Genomic DNA, 20,000 nt, shown 5'->3' with positions numbered 1-20,000 from the left:
TATGGGTCTGGGTAGCTACAGGGTGGTTTAATACAGGCTATATGGGTCTGGGGAGCTACAGGCTGGTTTAATACAGGCTCTATGGGTCTGGGGAGCTACAGGGTGGTTTAATACAGGCTCTATGGGTCTGGGTAGCTACAGGGTGGTTTAATACAGGCTCTATGGGTCTGGGTAGCTACAGGGTGGTTTAATACAGGCTCTATGGGTCTGGGTAGCTACAGGGTGGTTTAATACAGGCTCTATGGGTCTGGGTAGCTACAGGGTGGTTTAATACAGGCTCTATGGGTCTCGGTAGCTACATGGTGGTTTAATACAGGCTCTATGGGTCTGGGTAGCTACAGGGTGGTTTAATACAGGCTCTATGGGTCTGGGGAGCTCATGGGTGGTTTAATACAGGCTCTATGGGTCTGGGGAGCTCATGGGTGGTTTAATACAGGCTCTATGGGTCTGGGGAGCTGATGGGTGGTTTAATACAGGCTCTATGGGTCTGGGTAGCTACAGGGTGGTTTAATACAGGCTCTATGGGTCTGGGGAGCTGATGGGTGTGCAGCAGGAACCGGCATGATTCCATTAAAGCAGTAACACAGATGGTTCAACCATTAGTTGATTGGTTAAACCAGGTGCACCAGTGCTGGGCCAGAATAAAATGCGGAATGCGCCATAGATCTCCAGGACCTGCTTCAGAACCTGAAGGGAAGTTCCACTTCCCTCTGGGCTTTGGTCAAATGAACTCTCCTTCAGATCCACTTCCCTCTGGGCCTTGGTCAAATGAACTCTCCTTCAGATCCACTTCCCTCTGTGCCTTGGTCAAATGAACTCTCCTTCAGATCCACTTCCCTCTGGGCCTTGGTCAAATGAACTCTCCTTCAGCTCAACTTCCCTATGGGCCCTGGTGTAATGTTGTGCACTGCTGTATGTTGTGAACCCAACTCTCCTCTTCTACCTCTTCAGGCTTCATCCCAGTGTGTACTCTGGGCCTGTCCCAGGTGGGCAGGATCAACCTGGGTCAGAACGTCAGCAGTCTGCGCTACTTCGCCATCTGTGGTCTCCAGGAGGGCTTCGAACCATTTGCCATCAACATGAAGAGAGACATTACCATGTGGTTCAGCAAGAGCCTGCCACAGTTCGCCCCTGTGCCAACTAACCACCAACACATTGAGGTACTGACCCAAAAACCACCAACACATTGAGGTACTGACCCAATAACCACCAACACATTGAGGTACTGACCCAAAAACCACCAACACATTGATGTACTGACCCAAAAACCACCAACACATTGAGGTACTGACCCAAAAACCACCAACACATTGAGGTACTGACCCAATAACCACCAACACATTGATGTACTGACCCAATAACCACCAACACATTGAGGTACTGACCCAATAACCACCAACACATTGAGGTACTGACCCAATAACCACCAACACATTGAGATACTGACCCAAAAACCACAAACACATTGATGTACTGACCCAAAAACCACCAACACATTGAGGTACTGACCCAAAAACCACCAACACATTGAAGTACTGACCCAATAACCACCAACACATTGATGTACTGACCCAATAACCACTAACACATTGAGGTACTGACCCACTAACAACCAACACATTGTGGTACTGACCCAATAACCACCATCACCTTGAGGTACACACCCAATAAAAACCAACACATTTAGGTACTGACCCAATAACAACCAACACATTTAGGTACTGACCCAATAACAACCAACACATTTAGGTACTGACCTACTACCCACCAATACATTGTGGTAGTTAACTTAATGACCAGGATAATACGATTTGGGGTATCATGTATCTGAGATAGAGTGAATCATCCTTAGTTAGTTAGAGATAGAGAGGGAATCATCCTTAGTTAGTTAGAGATAGAAAGGGAATCATCCTTAGTTAGTTAGAGATAGAGAGGGAATCATCCTTAGTTAGTTAGAGAGGCTTGAATTAGAGAGGGAATCATCCTTAGTTAGTTAGAGAGGCTTGAATTAGAGAGGGAATCATCCTTAGTTAGTTAGATATAGAGGGAATCATCCTTAGTTAGTTAGAGATAGAGAGGGAATCATCCTTAGTTAGATAGCGATAGAGAGGGAATCATCCTTAGTTAGTTAGAGATAGAGAGGGAATCATCATTAGATAGAGATAGAGTGAATCATCCTTAGTTAGTTAGAGATAGAGAGGGAATCATCCTTAGTTAGTTAGAGATAGAGAGGGAATCATCCTTAGTTAGTTAGAGAGGCTTGAATTAGAGAGGGAATCATCCTTAGTTAGTTAGATATAGAGGGAATCATCCTTAGTTAGTTAGAGATAGAGAGGGAATCATCCTTATTTAGTTAGAGATAGAGAGGGAATCATCCTTAGTTAGATAGCGATAGAGAGGGAATCATCCTTAGTTAGATAGCGATAGAGAGGGAATCATCCTTAGTTAGATAGCGATAGAGAGGGAATCATCCTTAGTTAGTTAGAGATAGAGAGGGAATCATCCTTAGTTAGATAGCGATAGAGAGGGAATCATCCCGCCACATTGAGGTACTGTACTGGACCTCTAAAATGAAACGTGGCTGAAGTGCTCTGTTTCAAATGTTTCTTATATACAGCAGAAGCTACATGTATTCAGTAATCCATTGTAGAAACATGATACTTCCAGAGTATGTTGATTGAGGGTAGGTATGACTTGAGATACGCAACAATAGTAAGTGATACTTGGCGTTTGCAGGGAATACGTTTAGCAGGAGGTTCTAGTGAGGAGACCGGAGATTTCTTTAGTGATCTAGGAGTTATCCAGTATTTCTCTGTCACTGTTGTTCATGGAGCTCTCCTCTTCTTCTCTCTTCTTCGCTCTTCTTCTCTCCTCTTCTTCGCTCTTCTTCTTCTCTCTTCTTCGCTCTTCTTCTCTCCTCTTCGCTCTTCTTCGCTCTTCTTCTTCTCTCTTCTTCGCTCTTCTTCTCTCCTCTTCGCTCTTCTTCTTCTCTCCTCTTCGCTCTTCTTCTTCTCTCCTCTTCGCTCTTCTTCGCTCTTCTTCTTCTCTCTTCTTCGCTCTTCTTCTCTCCTCTTCGCTCTTCTTCTTCTCTCTTCTTCGCTCTTCTTCTTCTCTCTTCTTCGCTCTTCTTCTCTCTTCTTCGCTCTTCTTCTCTCCTCTTCGCTCTTCTTCTTCTCTCCTCTTCGCTCTTCTTCGCTCTTCTTCTTTGCTCTTCTTCTTTGCTCTTCTTCTCTCTTCTTTACTCTTCTTCTCTCCCCCTCCAGGTGTCCCGCGTGGACGGGACAGTGGACAGCGCTCCGTGCCTGAAGCTGACCCACAAGACGTTCGGCTCCCAGAATGCCAACACTGACATGCTGTTCCTGCGCCTCAGCATGCCCGTGGAGTTTGACGAGGTCTTCAAGATCACAGCCGGGACCACGCCGCTGACCCGCACGTTGACCATCCACGAGGACGAGGTTCTGGAGGTGGAGCCGGACTCGGAGTTTGAGGTTCTGAAGAAGTCGGCCAGTAAGAAGGAGCAGGAAGAGAAGGAAAAGGAACCATCTGTTGCCAAGGAGACGCCCGAGATCGAGAAGGACGCGATGTCAGAGAAGGGCAAGAAGAGAGGGTTAGTAGTGACTGATGAGGATGTGTAGAGAACAGAGGGTTAGTAGGGACTGATGAGGATGTGTAGAGGAGAACAGAGGGTTAGTAGTGACTGATGAGGATGTGTAGAGAACAGAGGGTTAGTAGTGACCGATGAGGATGTGTAGAGAACAGAGGGTTAGTAGTGACTGATGAGGATGTATAGAGGAGAACAGAGGGTTAGTAGTGACCTATGAGGATGTGTAGAGAACAGAGGGTTAGTAGTGACTGATGAGGATGTGTAGAGGAGAACAGAGGGTTAGTAGTGACTGATGAGGATGTGTAGAGGAGAACGGAGGGTTAGTAGTGACTGATGAGGATGTATAGAGAACAGAGGGTTAGTTGTGATGATGATGATGTATAGAGAACAGAGGGTTAGTAGTGATGATGAGGATGTATAGAGGAGAACAGAGGGTTAGTAGTGACTGATGAGGATGTATAGAGGAGAACAGAGGGTTAGTAGTGACTGATGAGGATGTATAGAGAACAGAGGGTTAGTAGTGACTGATGAGGATGTGTAGAGAACAGAGGGTTAGTAGTGACTGATGAGGATGTGTAGAGAACAGAGGGTTAGTAGTGACTGATGAGGATGTGTAGAGAACAGAGGGTTAGTAGTGACTGATGAGGATGTGTAGACAACAGAGGGTTAGTAGTGACTGATGAGGATGTGTAGAGGAGAACAGAGGGTTAGTAGTGACTGATGAGGATGTGTAGAGAACAGAGGGTTAGTAGTGACTGATGAGGATGTGTAGAGGAGAACAGAGGGTTAGTAGTGACTGATGAGGATGTGTAGAGAACAGAGGGTTAGTAGTGACTGATGGGGATGTGTAGAGGAGAACAGAGGGTTAGTAGTGACTGATGAGGATGTGTAGAGGAGAACAGAGGGTTAGTAGTGACTGATGAGGATGTGTAGAGGAGAACAGAGGGTTAGTAGTGACTGATGAGGATGTATAGAGGAGAACAGAGGGTTAGTAGTGACTGATGAGGATGTGTAGAGAACAGAGGGTTAGTAGTGACTGATGAGGATGTGTAGAGAACAGAGGGTTAGTAGTGACTGATGAGGATGTGTAGAGGAGAACAGAGGGTTAGTAGTGACTGATGAGGATGTGTAGAGAACAGAGGGTTAGTAGTGACTGATGAGGATGTATAGAGAACAGAGGGTTAGTAGTGACTGATGAGGATGTATAGAGAACAGAGGGTTAGTAGTGACTGATGAGGATGTGTAGAGAACAGAGGGTTAGTAGTGACTGATGAGGATGTGTAGAGGAGAACAGAGGGTTAGTAGTGACTGATGAGGATGTGTAGAGGAGAACAGAGGGTTAGTAGTGACTGATGAGGATGTGTAGAGAGGAGAACAGAGGGTTAGTAGTGACTGATGAGGATGTGTAGAGGAGAACAGAGGGTTAGTAGTGACTGATGAGGATGTGTAGAGGAGAACAGAGGGTTAGTAGTGACTGATGAGGATGTGTAGAGAACAGAGGGTTAGTAGTGACTGATGAGGATGTGTAGAGAGGAGAACAGAGGGTTAGTAGTGACTGATGAGGATGTGTAGAGAGGAGAACAGAGGGTTAGTAGTGACTGATGAGGATGTGTAGAGGAGAACAGAGGGTAGAGATGAGAATCATTAAGGATACGGGATAGCAGAGACCTGGAGCTGGTGGTATATTTCAGTCAACTCCAGCGAGAAGATCAATACATCAAATAGAATGTGTTCTCTTATCTGGTTACACAAAGGCAAAGAAACGTTTCTCCGCTGTGTGTCCAGGTTGTTTGCTCGGGCTAAGAAGGCAGCTACCATCAACCCTCCCCCAACCCCTCCCTTGGTGCCACGGTTACAGCAGGACGTGGTCCCAGATGACAGAGATGATGTGGAGATTATCCAGAACACCACCACGGTGAACACACACGCACGCACACACACATACACGTACACACACACACACACACACACACACACACACACACACACACACACACACACACACACACACACACACCTACAAACTCAAGGCAATCCTGGGAAGGAACGTTTTTAAATTGGAACCCTGGAAAGGTTTACTTGAACCCAAATCCGTATTCTTAGATTTCCCAGCATGCACCTTAACCCTTAACCCCCCCCCCCTCCCCACTGTATATCTGCAGTACTACTACTCGGTGAGAATCTTTGCTGGCCAGGAGCCCACCGGGGTGTGGATCGGCTGGGTAACCCCCGACTACCACATGTACGACCCGAACTTTGACCTCTCCAAGGTCCGGAACGTCACCTTAACCGTGGGAGACGACAAGGGCAACATCCACGACAGGTAAGTGACATCACACGTCTACCTGGAGGGACATTGTGCCCGTATGTTTCACTGTTTCTGTGTTTAAATTGAGGGATTTCCAGAAACACATTGTAGCAATGTCTTTGTCCCTACAATATGAATTTTTTTGTAGAAACAAAGTACTGAGCAGCTCACATTTATAGACAGAAGCATGCTATTTATTTATTCTATCTGAACCTTTATTTAACTCGGCAAGTCAGTTAAGAACAAGTTCTTATTTTCAATGACGGCCTACCGGGGAACAGTGGGTTAACTGCCTTGTTCAGGGGAAGAACGACAGATTTTTACCTTGTCAACTTGGGGATTCAATCTTGCAACCTTTCGGTTAATAGTCCAACGCTCTAACCACTAGGCTACCCTGCCGATCCAATGAAGCATAGTAAATCGAATCAATCAAATGTATTTATAAAGCCCTTCGTACATCAGCTGATATCTCAAAGTGCTGTACAGAAACGCAGCCTAAAACCCCAAACAGCAAGCAATGCAGGTGTCGTAACTGCTATATGGTCTGGGGCAGAGAGGTTATGGTTGCTAATAACAGGTTATAATTGGTCTGTGTTCTCATTATGAAGCATAGTAACTGTTTCTACACCTGCATTGCTTGCGGTTTTGGGGTTTTAGGCTGAGTTTCTGCACAGCACTTTGAGATATCAGCTGATGTACGAAGGGCTTTATAAATACATTTGATTTATATGGTCTGGGGCAGAGAGGTTATGGATGCTAATAACAGGTTATAACTGGTCTGTGTCTACAGTATGAAGCATAGTAACTGCTACATGGTGTGGGGAGGAGACTTCGGCAACAGCTCCCAGCAGGCCAGGTTCAGCCAGGAGGACACTGTGGTTGGCTGCCTGGTCGACCTGGCAACAGGCCTCATGACATTCACAGCCAATGGGAAGGAGATAAACACCTTCTACCAGGTGTGTGTGTGTGTGTGTGTGTGTATTTGTGTGTAGTATCAGGTGTGTGAGGTGAGACTCCTATGCACATGTTGGCTAAGTCACTGAGCATGACTGGGGGTGTGTTGTTGTTGACGGAGGTATTTTGTTTCTTCCAGGTGGAGCCCAACACAAAGCTGTTTCCTGCTGTGTTCGTCCAGCCCTCCAGTCAGAACATGGTACAGCTGGAGCTGGGGAAACTCAAGGTCAGAATCCTCCTCCTTCTTCCTCCTCCTCCTCTTCCTCATCCTCTTCCTTATGTTCATCCTCCTCCTCCTCCACATCCTACCCCTCCCTTTCCACTCCCTCATCCTAAAGTACTCCATACACACACGTCCCATTCTCTGAACTACACCATTCTCCTTTCTGTTCTGCTGTTGTCTCTCCTGAACCCCTCAGCACTCTTCTACCAGAAAACCACTCCCCTTATAGCTCTTCTACCAGAAAACCACTCCCCTTATAGCTCTTCTACCAGAAAACCACTCCCCTTATAGCTCTTCTACCAGAAAACCACTCCCCTTATAGCTCTTCTACCAGATAACCACTCCCCTTATTGCTCTTGTACCAGAAAACCACTCCCCTTATAGCTCTTCTACCAGAAAACCACTCCCCTTATAGCTCTTCTACCAGAAAACCACTCCCCTTATAGCTCTTCTACCAGAAAACCACTCCCCTTATTGCTCTTGTACCAGAAAACCACTCCCCTTTTTGCACTTCTACCAGAAAACCACTCCCCTTATTGCTCTTGTACCAGAAAACCCCTCCCCTTATAGCTCTTCTACCAGAAAACCACTCCCCTTGTTGCTCTTCTACCAGAAAACCACTCCCCTTATAGCCCTTCTACCAGAAAACCACTCCCCTTATTGCTCTTGTACCAGAAAACCACTCCCCTTATTGCTCTTCTACCAGAAAACCACTCCCCTTATTGCTCTTGTACCAGAAAACCCCTCCCCTTATTGCTCTTGTACCAGAAAACCCCTCCCCTTATAGCTCTTCTACCAGAAAACCACTCCCCTTGTTGCTCTTCTACCAGAAAACCACTCCCCTTGTTGAGATGTCTTTGATCATAACACCGTTACGTCTTCTCCTCTCAGAACATCATGCCAATCTCAGCAGCCATGTTCCGTAGTGAGCGTAAGAACCCAGTGCCCCAGTGCCCACCCCGGCTGGACATCCAGATGTTGACCCCCGTCATCTGGTCCCGCATGCCCAACCACTTCCTGGACCCAGAGGTCGGCAGGGTCAGCGAGAGACTGGGCTGGGTGGTGGAGTGTACCGAACCCCTCACCATGATGGCCCTGCATATACCTGAGGAGAACAGGTTAGATACAACACACTGTCTACGCTAATCCTAACCCTTTGTCATGAAGAACTGGTTAGAGATAAACGGTAAACTACAGGGTTGGACTCAATTCAGTTAGCAACATGTTGTCATAGACGCTAAATGGGCCAGTTTCAGTGAATTACTTTTCAAATAGTTTTAATCGTTTTTTAAAATATTTTTTCAAATGCTGTAAACAAAACAATAGCACAACAGTTGATTGAGATGTTAAGGTGTTAAGATGTTAAGGATAGTTTTTTAAATACTCATATGGCAGTCATAGACACCGAAATACGTGGATTTGGGACTAAATAAACAATTACATTTGCAACGGTCATAAACAATTCTAATAAATGCAACAGTTGGACAATGGATGCTCCAAACTTTTAGAATGTTAATAATCCAGATATTGATCAGATATTGATTTAGCACATAACATTTTACATTTTACTGCCACAGAAAAAAAACTTTCGGTCACACGTAACAAATTTTGAAATTGTGTTTTTGACATTGGATAAAAGTAGAGACTCAGAGCTAGAAAATGGGTATATCATACACAGCAGTTGAGGAACAATGAGGAAGTAATTCTGCTTTAAAAAGTTGATAAACTTGTAATCCCACTTTTGAAAAAATGGTACTTGAATATGTTTTGGTTCACCTACTGGAGAGCTCATCTTTGTCTCCACCCATTCAGCATCGTTCACACCCTCTTAAGCCTTAGCCCCACCCATCTCTTTGAGGATTCACATGCGAGGCCATGTGCTAAACAGAGGGAGTAAAGTAGTGTAGTAAAAAACAACCAAAGATTTCAAGACTAAAAGTGGTGAAAGTAGTAGCCTACAATAAGTTAAAACTTCAGGTAAAAATACACTTTATCTTGTCCTTGTCATTATCTAGTCCTAAATCCTAATCTGACTTTGGTGCAGGTCCTGTTGTTCTTCACATTTCTGATAAACACACTATATCAAATAAAAGTGTATTTGTCACATGAACAGGATACAGAAGGTACGGTGAAATGGCAGAGTAGAAATATCAACAACAGAAACTGTCCAGATAAAAATATTTTATTCATATTTTATAATTATTAGATGACGCTAACCCAACACACTTGTCAAAATCGATGGGTCATGTGAAAGAAATGCTATAACCACCCTCACCTATTTAATTAACCTTTATTTAACTTGGCAAGTCAGTTAAGAACAAATCCTTATTTTACAATGGCAGCCTAGGAACAGTGGGTTAACTGCCTTGTTCAGGGGGCAGAACGACAGATTTGTACCTTGTCATCTCGCGGATTTGATCTTGCAACCTTTACGGTTACTAATCCAACGCTCTAACCACTAGGCTACCTGCCTCCTCTACACTCTAACCACTAGGCTACCCTGCCGCCTCTACACTCTAACCACTAGGCTACCCTGCCGCCTCTACACTCTAACCACTAGGCTACCCTGCCGCCTCTACACTCTAACCACTAGGCTACCCTGCCGCCTCTACACTCTAACCACTAGGCTACCCTGCCGCCTCTACACTCTAACCACTAGGCTACCCTGCCACCTCTACACTCTCACCACTAGGCTACCTGCCTCCTCTACACTCTAACCACTAGGCTACCTGCCACCTCTACACTCTAACCACTAGGCTACCTGCCACCTCTACACTCTAACCACTAGGCTACCTGCCTCCTCTACACTCTAACCACTAGGCTACCTGCCACCTCTACACTCTAACCACTAGGCTACCCTGCCGCCTCTACACTCTAACCACTAGGCTACCCTGCTGCCTCTACACTCTAACCACTAGGCTACCCTGCCGCCTCTACACTCTCACCACTAGGCTACCCTGCCGCCTCTACACTCTAACCACTAGGCTACCCTGCCACCTCTACACTCTAACCACTAGGCTCCCTGCCTCCTCTACACTCTAACCACTAGGCTGCCTGCCCGGGTCACTATTGTCAAGATATGTACACATCTTCATGTAATACAGTAGATGGCCGTAATCACCCTCAGACACACCTTTTGTATAGACATGTAGCTAGCTAGCTACACGAAACAATGAACCGGCATAATCTCAACTCATACTACTACCAACACAAACATCGTCGTAGCCGGCCTGTGGGACTCCGTCCAGAGTCGTGATGCGAGTCGGGCGGGAGGGTGCAGGCAGCAATCGGTTGAAGAACATGCACTTAGTTTTACTTGCATTTAAAAGCAGTTGGAGGCCTCGGAAGGAGAGTCGTATGGCATTGAAGCTCGTTCGGCGGTTTGTTAGCACAGTGTCCAAAGAAGGGCCAGATGAATACAGAATGTATACCATGTCTGAGTCTAACCTGGGCCACCAAAAGTGTCTCCTTGCAAGACCTTTCATTTTGACAGACGCCCCAGTGGTTTTCCTGCAGCTCCTTCAGTAGGCCCCTCTGTAGAGTAGCCCGGCACCACCACTCTCTCATACCCCATAACCCACCATCACTTTCTCCAGTGAGCTCATCCCTTCTCATCCAATAAGGTTTTAGTTCAGGATCAGTAACGTGGTTAGGTCACCCTGTGAAATGCTTAACTTTTGCCAAACCCTTGTCCTCGGTCGTTTCCCTGGCGACGTTCTTAGCTAAAAATGGGAAGTACATCTGAAGATGACACTTCGATAGTTCGGATTGCGTGAAGCAATAGGCCTCTCACTACCGCCAGGCATCGTGTGTGAGATGACATTACCCACCCGTTATTTATTTATTTATTTCACCTTTCGCCAATATTACTGGCGTGTGTGTGTGTGTGTGTGTGTGTGGGGGGGTCATAGTGCACTGAACACTGAGGAGGGAGACAGCTGTGTCTTCATTTCTTTCAGATGCCGGCTGACATTGTTCTGACCACACCCAAGGTCACTCTTTCTGTTAAGAGCTCTGTCGTAGGTTTGCTGAGAGTAGAGAGATTCTCCATGAACTTGGCCACAGTGGGTAAGAAGAGCCAGATACGTTCTGTATCTGAGTTCGGTCACGTTAGTTGGCGCTGGAGCCTTTGCTATGGCTTCAGTCTTGTCCTGCACTGGATATAGCCCCTGTTAGTCTATCCCTGATGTGGCCTCATGTTCGTCTATCCCGGATGTAGCCCCTGTTAGTCTATCCTGGATATATCCCCTGTTAGTCTATCCTGGATATATCCCCTGTTAGTCTATCCTGAATATAGCCCCTGTTAGAAAATCCTGGATGTAGCCCCTGTTAGTCTATCCTGGACGTAGCCCCTGTTAGTCTATCCCGGATGTAGCCCCTGTTAGTCTATCCTGGATATAGCCCCTGTTAGTCTATCCTGGATATAGCCCTGTTAGTCTATCCTGGATGTAGCCCCTGTTCATCTATCCTGTGACCTAAGTAAGTGACACTAGACTGAAAAGACGAGTCCCTGTTTCCTCTTAACCCACCTTTTTGCCGCCAACTTGAACACTGCTTCTAAGTTCTCTCAGTGGTCCTCTGCCCGATTTCCCCGTGACATAAGAATGTCATCTGGAAAGCATACAACCCCAGGTAAACCCTATAGGACCTGGCCCAACAATACGGTGGAATATAGCTGGAGCGCTTGATACTCTCTGAGGCAGTCTGCTCATATAAACCCTTCAACGTGTTAATAGTCAGGAAATGCGTTGCCTCGTGATCTACCTCCCCACTTGCTGGTCGGCCTGTGTAAGGTCCAACTCTGTGAACTGTTTTTACACACCAATGTGCACCACTAAACACCTCAGCATATTTACCACTGGATCTGACACATGTTTCACTCTTCACCAATCCTCCCCCCCCCCCAGGGGCAGGACTCTCCGCTTTTGACACTAATAGAGGTGTCATTTCACTTTAACCTCCAGCTGCCCCAATAACTGAATCGGCTGAGCTGAGTAACTTCTCAAAACAACATTTACATGGTTGAAGTTGATGCTTCTTTAAATCTGCTGTTGTACAGCTTCTCTGAGATGATAAAACATGGTATCCAGTATCTGGGGCGGCAGGGTCGCCAAGTGGCTTAGAGCGCTGGACTAGTAACCAGAAGGTAGCCTAGTGGTTAGAGTGTAGAGGCGGCAGGTAGTCTAGTGGTTAGAGTGTAGAGGAGGCAGGTAGCCTAGTGGTTAGAGTGTAGAGGAGGCAGGTAGCCTAGTGGTTAGAGCGCTGGACTAGTAACCAGAAGGTAGCCTAGTGGTTAGAGTGTAGAGGCGGCAGGTAGTCTAGTGGTTAGAGTGTAGAGGAGGCAGGTAGCCTAGTGGTTAGAGCACTGGACTAGTAACCAGAAGGTAGCCTAGTGGTTAGAGTGTAGAGGCGGCAGGTAGCCTAGTGGTTAGAGTGTAGAGGCGGCAGGTAGTCTAGTGGTTAGAGTGTAGAGGAGGCAGGTAGCCTAGTGGTTAGAGCGCTGGACTAGTAACCAGAAGATAGCCTAGTAGTTAGAGCGCTGGACTAGTAACCAGAAGGTAGCCTAGTGGTTAGAGCGCTGGACTAGTAACCAGAAGGTAGCCTAGTGGTTAGAGCGCTGGACTAGTAACCAGAAGGTAGCCTAGTGGTTAGAGCGCTGGACTAGTAACCAGAAGGTAGCCTAGTGGTTAGAGCGCTGGACTAGTAACCAGAAGGTAGCCTAGTAGTTAGAGCGCTGGACTAGTAACCGGAAGGTTGCAAGTTCAAACCCCCGAGCTGACAATTCTGTAGTTCTGCCCCTGAACAGGCAGTTAACCCACTGTTCCTAGGCCGTCATTGAAAATAAGAATTTGTTCTTAACTGAATTGCCTGGTTAAATAAAATTAAAAAACCTACCTCCATCTTTATCTCCCCCCCTCGTTTACATCTCACCGTAAGTCCCAAGTTCTCTTCTGACTGTTGATTTCTGACGGTGCCTGCAGACTAACTATAGCAGTTCTGCCTCCTCAACTTGATCTGGGAACCCCTTTACGAGTGCACTTGTTGAGAGCGTTGCTTAGAAAACGCGCAGATACTCTCCCCTTGCAAGCTCTTTCAAGATGTCCAGTCTTCAGGCACGCTCTGCATTGAAACTCCTTGTAATGGCAGGTCTGCTGTGAATGTCCTGTCCCCAAACAGCGAAAACAGGGCTTTGACGTCTGACATCCACTGTTTCTCCCTGTTGGATCCAGGTCGATGACCCTCCCGTTTTGTGGTCAACTGATCGGTTCTCAACTGACTCGGTGTCTGCTGGAATTTCTGCATACTCCGGGCTGTGCACTCCGAGTTGTTGACAATGTCCAATACTTTTGCCCATGTTAAATTCTCCCAGTATGCCGCGCTTAACATCTTGCCATGCAGCTCCTTACTGGCAACTCGATAAACTCGCTGCTCCCTCATCTGCTCCTCTCGTGTAGCCCCAAACTCACATGTAACCACCAGTCCCTTTAGCGATGCTATATACTCAGCTAACGTCTCTCCCAAACAACTGTTTCCTATTTTTAAAAAACAACATACCTCTCGCTCAACACATTCCATTTTGGCGCATAAATGTCTCTCAGAGCTGAAATGAGCTCCTGGAAGCTAGCCTCTCCCGGCTTCTTCAGCGCTACCAAATCTTTCAGCAGTGTGAATGTCCTTGAACCCACGGCTGATAGAAACACTGCTCTAGCGTGGTCGTCAGCTATCTCGTTAATCCTCATGGAAACACAAACCGGTCTCAACTACTGAAATGTACCATAGCGCTCATTAGCCCAGGCGTTTCGGAGGACACGTGGCTCTCAACCTTCACCTCTTCCAAGTCCATAGAGGAATTGCAGCGATCGGACAAGACCGTAACTACCAATTGGATATCTTTCAGTTGGGGAGAAAGAAGGGTAAAAGTACAAACAAAATGATGTGATGATTTGACCATCCAGATCTGTTTACACTAGATTGATATGCAGGAACAATGGGTCCCTGACCCCCCCCCCATCCCATCCCCGGAGATGGTCATGAAGATCACATCACAATGCTTCTTTTAATCGTCTACACCTGTGAAAAAAATGTGGTCAACAATCAGAATGTAGAAAAGATCAAGAAAAAAAAGGATGCATGTTAGAACCAGGTATAAACAGGGCCATGGAGGACTGATTGGGCTCATTGCTTCGAGTTTATGTTATCTTTACCTGTGCTACTTTACACCCTAAACCCTGTGTAAAGGTTCTAATCCCTTCCTGTAGGTGTATAGACATCCTGGAGTTGTCTGAGCGCCTGGATCTACTGAAGTTCCACTTCCATACTCTGATGTTGTACTGTGCTGTCTGCGCTCTGGGCAACAACCGTGTAGCACACGCCCTCTGCTCACACGTTGACGAATCACAGCTCTTCTACGCTATGGAGAACACCTACCTGCCCGGTCCCCTTCGCAGCGGGTACAGATCTGATCTCATTGATTGTTTTATCTCCGTGTCTAACACATTAGTTGCCCAAGTGGGCTAATTTACAAGACACTATTAAAAAAAAAAAACTTGTGCACAAAATTAATTTACAAAGTAATAATTCTTATTGTCAACATCTCAGTCTCCAGGTAATATGATCTTTTACCTTTAATCTCTCTCCCTGTCCAGGTTCTACGACCTGCTGATCTCCATCCACCTGGAGTCAGCTAAGCGGGCACGGCTGGGCACCAACCGGGAGTTCATTGTGCCCATGTCCGCTGAGACCCTCAGCATCACCCTGTACCCTGACGCTGAGAAGGCCTCTGACCTTCCTGGGGTGGGGTTAACTACCTGTCTTAGACCCAAGCTGCACTTCTCAACCATCAACTTTGTTGGGACGGATCCTGACCTGTACACTCTCAGCCCTGTCTTCCCTCTTCAGGTTAGTCACTTAAATTCAGATCAAATCAATGTATTGTTCATCAATCAGAGAGTCAGCTTCTTGTGTGGCTTTGGTACATGCCACAGGACACATGATGTACAAATGAAGGTAAGCTCTTTTGCCTGAATCTGGTGTATGTACAGACATTTTGTTTAATCCGCTGTAGGTCTAAGCAAGTGGTAGTCACTAATATTTCTGAGGGAGCCACTTTTTGTAAATCAAAATCACTGTGCGAGTCTCCCATACCCATTCAAATGGATTCATATATGATATTTAAGATACTACTAGCTTGGACCATCAAGCTACACTACATGACCGAAAATCTGTTTGACAAAAATCATGGGCATTAATATGGAATCGGTCCCCGCTTTGCTGCTATAACAGCCTCCACTCTTCTGGGAAGGCTTTCTACTAGATGATGGAACATTGCTGCTATAACAGCCTCCACTCTTCTGGGAAGGCTTTCCACTAGATGTTGGAACATTGCTGCTATAACAGCCTCCACTCTTCTGGGAAGGCTTTCCACTAGATGTTGGAACATTGCTGCTATAACATCCTCCACTCTTCTGGGAAGGCTTTCCACTAGACGTTGGAACATTGCTGCTATAACAGCCTCCACTCTTCTGGGAAGGCATTCCACTAGATGTTGGAACATTGCTGCTACAACAGCCTCCACTCTTCTGGGAAGGCTTTTCACTAGATGTTGGAACATTGCTGCTATAACAGCCTCCACTCTTCTGGGAAGGCTTTTCACTAGGTGTAGGAACATTGCTATTGGGTACTTGCTTCCATTCAGTCACAAGAGCATTAGTGAAGTCGGGCACTGATGTTGGTTGATTAGGTCTGGCTCGCAGTCGGCGTTCCAATTCATCCCAAAGGCGTTTGATGGTGTTGAGGTCAAGGCTCTGCAAGCCAGTCAAGTTCTTCCACAATGATCTCAACAAACCATTTCTGTATGGACCTCGCTTTGTGGGGGCATTGTCATGCTGAAACAGGAAAGGACCTTCCCCAAACTGTTGCCACAAAGCTGGAAGCACAGAATCATATAGAATGTCATTGTATGCTGTAGAGAATGTCATTGTATGCTGTAGATTCCCCTTCACTGGAACTAAGGGGCCTAGCCAGAACCACGAAAAACAGCCCCCAGACCATATTCCATTCACCCAGCTCAATGTAACATCAATAGGTTTAGGCTACTAATACTTCAACTCATCATGAGGTTGCTACAAACTAACCTATGAATTCAAGTTTACAACTTGGAGTAATCAAGGTGATAGACAGTGACATTCAATGCACACTCTTGCCTGCATCTATCTGATCTAGGTTGCAATCATTTCCGTTTTTCGGATGACTGCCTTGCCTGGTTCACCAATTACTTTGCAGACAGAGTTCAGTGTGTCAAATCGGAGGTCCTGTCCGGTCCTCTGGCAGTCTCTATGGGGGTGCCACAGGGTTCAATTCTCGGGCCGACTCTTTTCTCTGTATATATCAATGATGTTGCTCTTGCTGCGGGCGATTCCCTGATCCACCTCTATGCAGACGACACCATTCTATATACTTCCGGCCCGTCCTTGGACACTGTGCTATCTAACCTCCAAACAAGCTTCAATGCCATACAACACTCCTTCCGTGGCCTCCAACTGCTCTTAAACGCTAGTAAAACCAAATGCATGCTTTTCAACCGATCGCTGCCTGCACCCGCATGCCCGACTAGCATCACCACCCTGGATGGTTCCGACCTTGAATATGTGGACATCTATAAGTACCTAGGTGTCTGGCTAGCCTGTAAACTCTCCTTCCAGACTCATATCAAACATCTCCAATCGAAAATCAAATCAAGAGTCGGCTTTCTATTCCGCAACAAAGCCTCCTTCACTCACGCCGCCAAACTTACCCTAGTAAAACTGACTATCCTACCGATCCTCGACTTCGGCGACGTCATCTACAAAATTGCTTCCAACACTCTACTCAGCAAACTGGATGCAGTTTATCACAGTGCCATCCGTTTTGTCACTAAAGCACCTTATACCACCCACCACTGCGACTTGTATGCTCTAGTCGGCTGGCCCTCGCTACATATTCGTCGCAAGACCCACTGGCTCCAGGTCATCTACAAGTCCATGCTAGGTAAAGCTCCGCCTTATCTCAGTTCACTGGTCACGATGGCAACACCCACCGTAGCACGCGCTCCAGCAGGTGTATCTCACTGATCATCCCTAAAGCCAACACCTCATTTGGCCGCCTTTCGTTCCAGTACTCTGCTGCCTGTGACTGGAACGAATTGCAAAAATCCCTGAAGTTGGAGACTTTTATCTCCCTCACCAACTTCCGCTATCTGAGCAGCTAACCGATCGCTGCAGCTGTACATAGTCTATTGGTAAATAGCCCACCCATTTTCACCTACCTCATCCCCATACTGTTTTTATTTATTTACTTTTCTGCTCTTTTGCACACCAATATCTCTACCTGTACATGACCTTCTGATCATTTATCACTCCAGTGTTAATCTGCAAAATTGTAATTATTCGCCTACCTCCTCATGCCTTTTGCACACAATGTATATAGACTCCCCTTTTTTTCTACTGTGTTATTGACTTGTTAATTGTTTACTCCATGTGTAACTCTGTGTTGTCTGTTCACACTGCTATGCTTTATCTTGGCCAGGTCGCAGTTGCAAATGAGAACTTGTTCTCAACTAGCCTACCTGGTTAAATAAAGGTGTTCTCAACTAGCCTACCTGGTTAAATAAAGGTGTTCTCAACTAGCCTACCTGGTTAAATAAAGGTGTTCTCAACTAGCCTACCTGGTTAAATAAAGGTGTTCTCAACTAGCCTACCTGGTTAAATAAAGGTGTTCTCAACTAGCCTACCTGGTTAAATAAAGGTGTTCTCAACTAGCCTACCTGGTTAAATAAAGGTGTTCTCAACTAGCCTACCTGGTTAAATAAAGGTGTTCTCAACTAGCCTACCTGGTTAAATAAAGGTGAAATAAAAAAATAAAAAAACATTTGCAAACGGGACTTTCTTTTGGACAAATTCAGGAAGGTTTATCCCTGTTTGTTCCATTTTTTTTCCATTTAAGAAATGTTTTTCAACAGAATCCCTGTACCCCTGATCACCTGCATACACAGTTCACTTTCATAGCAGTCACAGACAAACACCACGATCCCTTTGCTCGTTGTATAATTGCTCATCACAACCATCTATGCATTCTCTTCCTCTCACCTTTTCCCTTGGCTTGTGGACTTCAGTGCACAAAATATCAGCTCGCTGTGAAAAAACTTTCCAAGCCAAACCTTCATATCATAACTGCTAACCGCTACACACAGCCTACATCATTGTCACCATATTAACGTCATAGTCAACATAGCTACTAGAACTAACGTGTTAGTAAACCCGCTACAATCAAGCAGTACAGTGTACAGTTAGCAAGCAGTTTAGTAGTTACACAGGTGAGCCCTGGTGGCAATAAATTATTTCATCCAAAATCAATCTTACCTTGACTTGGAAGAGATCCAGTGTTGGATAGCCATAGCCAGCTAGCTAACATAGCATCCCTCTCTGTTGGATAGCCTTAGCCAGCTAGCTAACATAGCATCCCTCTCTGTTGGATAGCCTTAGCCAGCTAACTAACATAGCTCCCTCTCTGTTGGATAGCCTTAGCCAGATAGCTAACATAGCATTCCTCTCTGTTGGATAGCCTTAGCCAGTTAGCTAACATAGCATCCCTCTCTGTTGGATAACCATAGCCAACTAGTTAACATAGCATCCCTCTCTGTTGGATAGCCATAGCCAGCTAGCTAACATCGCATCCCTCTCTGTTGGATAGCCGTAGCCAGTTAGCTAACATAGCATCCCTCTTTGTTTGAACCGGGTGATTGAGTAGGCTAAACTAGCTAGCTGAATTCAAGTAGCTAAGTGAACGTTTCACAAAATACAACCAAATATAGTTAGCTTTCTCTCTGTCTCTCTCTTACTTCTCCTTAATTTAGGAAGAAATTAATTTGTTCAAAAAATGTCCTTTTATGCACTGCGGTGCTAGCTAGATGTAGCTTATGCTTTCAGTACTAGATTCAAGATCTCTGATAGGTTGGAGAACATCCTCCAGAAGTTGTCATAGTTACCGTAATAATTAGACCCATATTTGGTCACTTTAATTTTTACTTCCTATTCATGTTGTCATTTTTACCTCCCTGTACGCGGTTACTATCAGACGACTTGTGTGTCGCAGAGAAAAACAAGTTGGTGTTGAACGTTCCTCAGCTTTCGGCGATGCGTTCGTATAAGTTTGTGTCTTAAACCGTCTGGTTTTGTGAGAAGAATTGGGATGTCTGCATCGGCGACTTCAGACAACTGTCGTAGTACTAAACAACCCAACACACTCTTTTCCGTGAGTCTAAGCTTTCGATGGTGGAGTTTTAGTTTTAGTTTGTGTTTTTACAGACGATTTCGGGACGGTTTTTCTTGTTCCGGATCCGGTCGTCTCTGGAAAAAAGCATTGCTGCTATCGGTGAACTCAGTACAGTCTCACGGAGCCTATGCAAGAAACAGGAAGTCTCTAAGCGTAAACACACAGGGATTTATTATTTAATAAGACTTAAGGGGGTTTATTTACCCCCGTCCAATACATCTAACAAGTCAGAGTCAAGTGAAATAAGACCGGAGACCAGGGTTAGATGGGTTGGTAAAGCAGCCCCACAAGGGGTCCACCACCCTCCCCCTCGGCTACAACCAGGACGGCCTTCCTTGTTTAGTATTAACTCATTTTAAGTTTCTTTCTTTCTTTAATGTTCTTTGTCTCTTCTCTCCTGCCCTTTCCTCAGGAACTGAAGACGAAAGCCATCAGCATGTTGACAGAGGCGGTTCTGGATGGTAGCCAGGCTATGAGAGACCCAGTAGGGGGCAGCGTAGAGTTCCACTTCGTCCCCATCCTGAAGCTCATCAGCACTCTCCTCATCATGGGCATCTTCAATGATGAAGACGTTAAACACATCCTCAAGATGATTGACCCCA

The 20,000-nt window shown here is 45.8% G+C and overlaps 1 protein-coding gene across 1 annotated transcript in view; it reads left to right on the top strand.

Moving 5' to 3' along the window:
- Positions 1-20,000, top strand: part of LOC135546739 (ryanodine receptor 1-like) — a 154,303-nt gene that overhangs the window by 4,075 nt on the left and 130,228 nt on the right. Inside the window, exons 6-15 of the mRNA XM_064975393.1 lie at positions 952-1,160; positions 3,264-3,607; positions 5,390-5,519; positions 5,767-5,927; positions 6,703-6,868; positions 7,006-7,092; positions 7,981-8,207; positions 14,349-14,540; positions 14,736-14,988; positions 19,811-20,000. The exon at positions 19,811-20,000 is cut by the window's right edge and continues 365 nt beyond it. Coding sequence (XP_064831465.1) covers positions 952-1,160; positions 3,264-3,607; positions 5,390-5,519; positions 5,767-5,927; positions 6,703-6,868; positions 7,006-7,092; positions 7,981-8,207; positions 14,349-14,540; positions 14,736-14,988; positions 19,811-20,000 — 1,959 coding nt within the window. The remainder of the gene's footprint in view (positions 1-951; positions 1,161-3,263; positions 3,608-5,389; positions 5,520-5,766; positions 5,928-6,702; positions 6,869-7,005; positions 7,093-7,980; positions 8,208-14,348; positions 14,541-14,735; positions 14,989-19,810) is intronic.

This window comes from Oncorhynchus masou, chromosome 9 (assembly GCF_036934945.1).
Source record: "Oncorhynchus masou masou isolate Uvic2021 chromosome 9, UVic_Omas_1.1, whole genome shotgun sequence".
Taxonomy (NCBI): Eukaryota; Metazoa; Chordata; class Actinopteri; order Salmoniformes; family Salmonidae; genus Oncorhynchus; species Oncorhynchus masou.
This window is presented reverse-complemented; position numbering and strand designations above follow the sequence as displayed.